This window comes from Misgurnus anguillicaudatus, chromosome 22, assembly GCF_027580225.2.
Source record: "Misgurnus anguillicaudatus chromosome 22, ASM2758022v2, whole genome shotgun sequence".
NCBI lineage: Eukaryota > Metazoa > Chordata > Actinopteri > Cypriniformes > Cobitidae > Misgurnus > Misgurnus anguillicaudatus.
This window is the reverse complement of record NC_073358.2, coordinates 35015457-35021332: the sequence shown is the minus strand read 5'-3', so window position 1 is coordinate 35021332 and position 5876 is coordinate 35015457. Positions and strand designations below refer to the sequence as shown.

Sequence of the window (5876 nt, the reverse complement as noted above, 5' to 3'; positions counted from 1 at the left end):
CCCACCTGTGGAGACCAGCTGGCGCACCTTGTGTGTTGCCTGTTTATAAAGTATTTCAATATTATACTTCGCTACAGGCAGTTAATGCTAAAATAAATAATAAAAATGACATTACCACCTCATTCAATCCGGGCCAAGTTTAAGCCTGCATGTATTTTCTAATACTGGTATTTATTGCAGAAAAGCTGTAAAAAAAATTCACAGCTTTTCTGCAAGGTCACAACCAGCTAGAAAACTTAAAATGTAGATGAAGGCAACTAATTCTGTTCTATTGTGGGTGCAATAGGCTGCAAGTCATCTGTAAAAACTCTAGTGACTTAGTCATGCCTTGTTTATGCTTCATTAACTACTCAAAGCAGTGCTCAAAACTCAAAACAGGTTTTCTCATTATGACCCAAGCAATAATTTTGTCTTTTTAATTAATATATATAAAAAAATTATATTGCAAATCGTAAAATCTGATTGGTTCGGTGGACTGTTATCTTAAAACAATCATGTGTAATCGTTCTTACCCTTCTGTTATTATTAAGCAAAGAGCGCCACCATCTGTTAATTTGACGCACCACTATCATTATTTAAAAATATCTAAAAATTTGATTTCATTATCAAACACATATATTTTATGTGGTTGACAAATAATGTTAATATATTATTTTATAATAAAGCTCCACAATTTTTTTTTACAATAAATGGCTTACGGCACAAACAAGTACATTTAAATAAATTGAATAGTGTCTGAAATCTGTTTATAATAAAAATGCAACAAATGTAAAGTCCTCTGAAAACCATATAAAATACAGTAATGTCAAAAGCACCTTATGGCAGCACACAAAAGAGCACACTTGTTTCTCCCCTCATTCTTTGGGGCCCAGCTGGGACCTAATGGACGTGTGACTTGTAACATAAAGATCTACTGGCCTAATGGCTGGCTATTGATCTCTCTCCCCCTCTCTCTCTCTCTCTCTCTCTCTCTCCCTCTTTCTGTGTGTGTGTGTGTGTACCTGGTAATTATCATGTTGTGGGGACCAATTGTCCCCACAATGACAGGAATACCATTAAATTTGTGACCTTGTGGGGACATTTTGAGGTCCCCATGAGGAAACAAGCTTATAAATTAAACAGAATGATGTTTATTGAAAATCAAAGGTCGGGATTAGGGAATAGAATATACAATTTGTACAGTATAAAAAACATTACGTCTATGGATGTCCCCACAAAACATGGAAACCAGAATGTGTGTGTGTAAAATCTGGTATTTCTCCTACATCTTTCTTAGGTTGTATAAGTGTGCCATTGAAAGCTGGCTTGTTTCAGTGTATGTTCACGAGGTCGCATTAGCTACCATGAAATCAATAGGGTAATGAGATAAAGCATATTTGGCGTTCTATCCAAGGGGAGGTCTCCGAGCTCGGAATATTATCCCGAACCCAGAGTACTCGATTGTCGATTGTAAGGCGATGGGGTGGAGGAGTGATGCAGCAAAAACTGCCACGGGATGGAGGTGAGGGACAACTATATAAAGAGGCCTCTTCATGATGATTGGTTGAATACATGACCATGCTCCTCCCGAACTAATTTAAAGGTATAGTTCACATTAAAATGAAAATTCTGTCATCATTTACACGTCCTGATGTTGTTCTAAACCTGTATTAATTTCTTTTTTCTGATGAAAACAAAAGAAGATATTTTGAGAAATGATGCTAAACACACAGCAGATAGTGACCATTGACTTATATAGTAGGAAAAAAATATTTTGGAAGTACTGTGATAAATGATTAAGAAAATATTTTGATAAATAATGGTAAGCACACAGTTGACAGTACCCATTAAATTCCATCATATTTTTTATTCCTACTATGGAAGTCTATGGTCACTGCTGTGTGTTTACCATCACTTCTCAAAATATCTTCTTTTGTGTTCATCAGAAAAAAGAAATTCATACAGGTTTAGATAAACATGAGGGTGAGGAAATGATGACAGAATTTTCATTTTAAAGTAAACTATCCCTTTAAATGAACTTATTTTAAAATGTTTCCCACCCTGGACATCTACAAGCCCTTTGTTGGAAGATATCTATGATCAGAGACCCATTTTATACTTTTAATAAAGTTTAAGTCTCTTTATGGTGCTGGTAAACCTGCAAATCAACTGTGCAGACTAAAATTCAGTTTTATTTTCACACAGATAACTGTAAGATAAATGAACACATGAGTAGTCACCAACACCTGTAGGGGAGAGCGGTGCACAAAGTAACACTTTTTGGCTTTGGCTCTATCATTCAAAAAATATTTGAGGTAGACTAATACTTTTTTTACACAATCAACACCCACATATTTGCTACAAGTGAACACTTAAAAGTTTGTTTGTGGGACCTACCGTTATCATACAATTACAATGATAGTGACAGGAGTGCAAACACTACAACTATTTACTTCATAAGTTGGGTTAATTGTAACAAACAAATGGTTTGTTATAACATCAGTTAGAAATATGTTTTAAACACAAATAATGTAATAAAATTCTGTCTAAAGGTGGATGTTGTTTATATATCTGCCAATAATAGATATATATCCACACATTCATCCATCCATGATCCTTCATCTAACCATCCTTGTAATCATGCATCAATGCAAATAAATAGATTTTTTGAAAGGGCTGCACATTTAAGACAAAAAAATCATAATTGTTAGTTATTTCCCCTGATATTTAATTAACAGTTATCATTTTGATTAATAGAATTTACATTGTTTTCATTTTATTATCATTGTATAGCTGAGGCTCAATTGTAACACTGTGTGGCACCTAACCCCGCGGTATAAAAATTTTTAATTCCCAGCTATCAGTTACTAGAGTTTTCAAAATGGTGTTATGTTTTAGGTAACAAGACAGTGATTAAAATAATATAAGGTTGGATTTGGTGACTTACACACCCAACTCAGAAATCGAAAAAAAAACATAAGATGAAGAAATGTACTTCCATGCCTCCAAAACACTGTTTGTTCAATATCTTAATGAAAACACATCAAAACTTTTCACAAATTCACAGGAGATCATCTTCTCACAGTAAGAGAAATAGACCAAAAGCACAGATTGCTCGGCCCTGTATAAATATGTAAAGTTGCCATGTTACAAATAACCGGCCGTTGGTTTGTGTCCCGCTCACCCCTATGGTATGCACACCACGCTTTGTATGCTTGCAAACTGTTTACACAGCCTTTCTGACATAAAAAACCACTCTGCCGTGACCCACCACCTTTCAAGGTGCTACAGTACATACTATTTTGCACAGTGTTGTTGTGAAATTTTTCATACTGACACTTTTTATTTATTATTTCAGTTTTTTTATCTATTTTATTATTTTTATCTTATATATTTTGAACTGTTTCTTAGTTACTAATGCTTTGCTGTTGCCTATATGCTGTGCACCTGAGTGCCGAATTCCCTTGACAAAAAGATTCAAATGAACCGTAATAAAAACAGATGCAAATAAAATGGCCAAGAATAAATGGCCCAGGCACTTCTTATACGATGTTCATTTATTAAAGTTTAAATAAATAGAGCTGTATCCAACTGCATGCAATCGGCATTAACATGTAAAATGAGCTTTCTGAAAGTCATGCCAAATGTAAAGTAGCTGTTGTGGTTTAAAGCCATTCACTGTAATGCGCTTGGCAAAAGTGCATCTGTGATACTTCAGTTTACGCACTTCAAAAAGATTCCTGAGTCTGAGAAAGCGTGTTGAATATACTGGATTTACACCTAGTACCCGTAGGCACAACCCCACATAGACATCTTCAAGTGGAATCGGCCGCACAAACCTAGAAGCCAATGATATTTTTTGGGCAAGGTCAGTAGAAAATACATATGCAGCTCCTGACACATAAGGAGGATATGAAGTTTCTGGGTAAAGATCCACTGAGAGGAACCATTTGTTAAGGCTGTCCCTTTTGGGATGCCCATCCCTGATGACTGATCCTGTGATGTAATTTTCTCCTGAGGACTCTCCCTGAGCATGCATGTAGTTTACAAGGTAAGGCACGTTGAGAAAACTATCTGCATCGCTTTTCATGCCATACCGGGCACATCGGCAGTATGTGGCTATCCAGTTCATGATCATCATTGTCTTGATTGTGAGATTCTTATAGGTGTCCACAAAATCCATTTGCACTATGTCTCCATATTCCTGGCTCTCCTTTTCCAGATGCTGCTGAAGTATTGAGTTGCTTTGTGGGGGCTGGCCGAGGAAAAATAACTTCAAAATATTCACACGCGACATCAAGCTCTCATGACCCCATGTATTTCTAATGGCAGTCCTTGCCTCTGTATCTTTAAGAGTCACTGGGATAATAAGTATCAGGTAAGGTCTTTTCTTTTCGCATATCTCCGGTTGGTTAAGAAGATATCTGTAGGATGATGGTGAGATCACATCATATAGCTCTTTAGATATAGGAGTCCTGGTCTGTAGAAATGACGTCGAATATACTGTGCTTTTTAAAGCCAGGATGATAAAAACTGTACTTAATCCAACCGCAGCCAGGTACGTTAAAAGACGTCGCCAAAGTTTGGGCATATTAAAACGAAATATTAAAATGAAACTTACTTATCTCACTAAAACAGAAAGTTACAAAACAGGAATGTTAAGTACCAGAAACGGCGATGTCCATCTCGGCGTTTGTTTAGAAGCGCCCAACCCCCGTCTTCTTGGCAACGTTTTGCTCTTGGTGTTTTGCCTTCACCCACTCTCAGAAATCAGTTACGGTTGCCAAGTGTCCCGTATTTACCGGGACGTCCCGTATTTTGGGGCTTAATTGATTTGTCCCGTGTGGGACCTCCCGCGTCCCGTTTTTTATCCTACGCTGATCTAACCAGTACAACAGGCTTGTTCGACTTCATGTGGCGCCACAAGAACCGAGAGAAAGAGAAATATGACACCAAAATCCCGCGAGAGCGATTTGAGAAATCTTGCAGAGATGACTGCTATCGAAAATGCTCTCGCGGTACTTTGATATCATCCGCGTGTCGGAGTCCCTCTGGAGTGCAGTGTGGACGATGGGGCGGGACGACATGTTTGGGCGGTGTCGTTCCACCCACATTAAGTTCTCCCCGCCAGATGGCGCCAAATACAAACAAGTTAACCTGGACTGAAGAAGTTGGATAAAGTTTTTTGTTTGTTTGGGGGTTTTTTTAGAAGGTGGAAAAAGTCAACTCTGTGCGGAAAAGCGCCTGACGTCATTCGCATTTTTTCCATTGTTAAATTAAATGAGGTGAGAGGCCGGCATTCCATTGGGTAGACGGAAGTTTATAGTTGCTGGGAACAACCAGACCAGTTTGATTCCCCACATTCTAAATTAATAATTTTTAAATCACATACAGTACCATAACCTGCAGTCGATCTGGATTTTCTTGTATGGTAAAAGTGCACACGTGGCAAATAAAGCATTAGTGTTTCTGAATAAGTTATTGAAATGTCATCTTATATGCATTATATTTTCCTTTAAACCCTAATTTTTGCTTTCTTTTATGAAGGCAAACTGGTTTGCAGGTGAGATCTTTAGTGTATTACAATTTATGAATGCATTAATCTTGTTGTTTATTCAGCTGTATGTTCCTATAAGTTTTGCAAGTTTAGCAGACTTCTTTTTCGAGGGTGCAAATGTCAAAATACCAGCCTGCTGCAGACGCTTCAAATGGGGTTTATGATAAAAGAGACGCTCACGTTTTCCAGATACTTGCCTAATCTCATGTGCAATCAGGGTTTATAGTGTCTTGCGACTATCATGAACCCTTTCGACGGGGTTGCAGCAGGCCTGTATTTTGACATGAGAGACGCTCATATTTTGACATGATGAGCCACACACATGACACTTCGAACACTG

The 5876-nt window shown here is 37.6% G+C and overlaps 1 protein-coding gene across 1 annotated transcript; it reads right to left on the bottom strand.

The window, feature by feature from the left end:
- Nucleotides 1-3518: 3518 nt before the first annotated feature.
- b3galt8 (beta-1,3-galactosyltransferase 8) lies at nt 3519-5459 on the bottom strand. The gene has a single exon (XM_055199240.2). The coding sequence runs from the start codon at nt 4568-4570 to the stop codon at nt 3587-3589; it is 984 nt and encodes a 327-aa protein (XP_055055215.2). The 5' UTR covers nt 4571-5459; the 3' UTR covers nt 3519-3586.
- Between the last annotated feature and the right edge of the window lie 417 nt (nt 5460-5876).

Excerpts from the sequence above, each read along its gene's own strand:
- b3galt8 (XM_055199240.2), bottom strand. The coding sequence starts at position 4,570 with ATGCCCAAACTTTGGCGACGTCTTTTAACGTACCTGGCTGCGGTTGGA.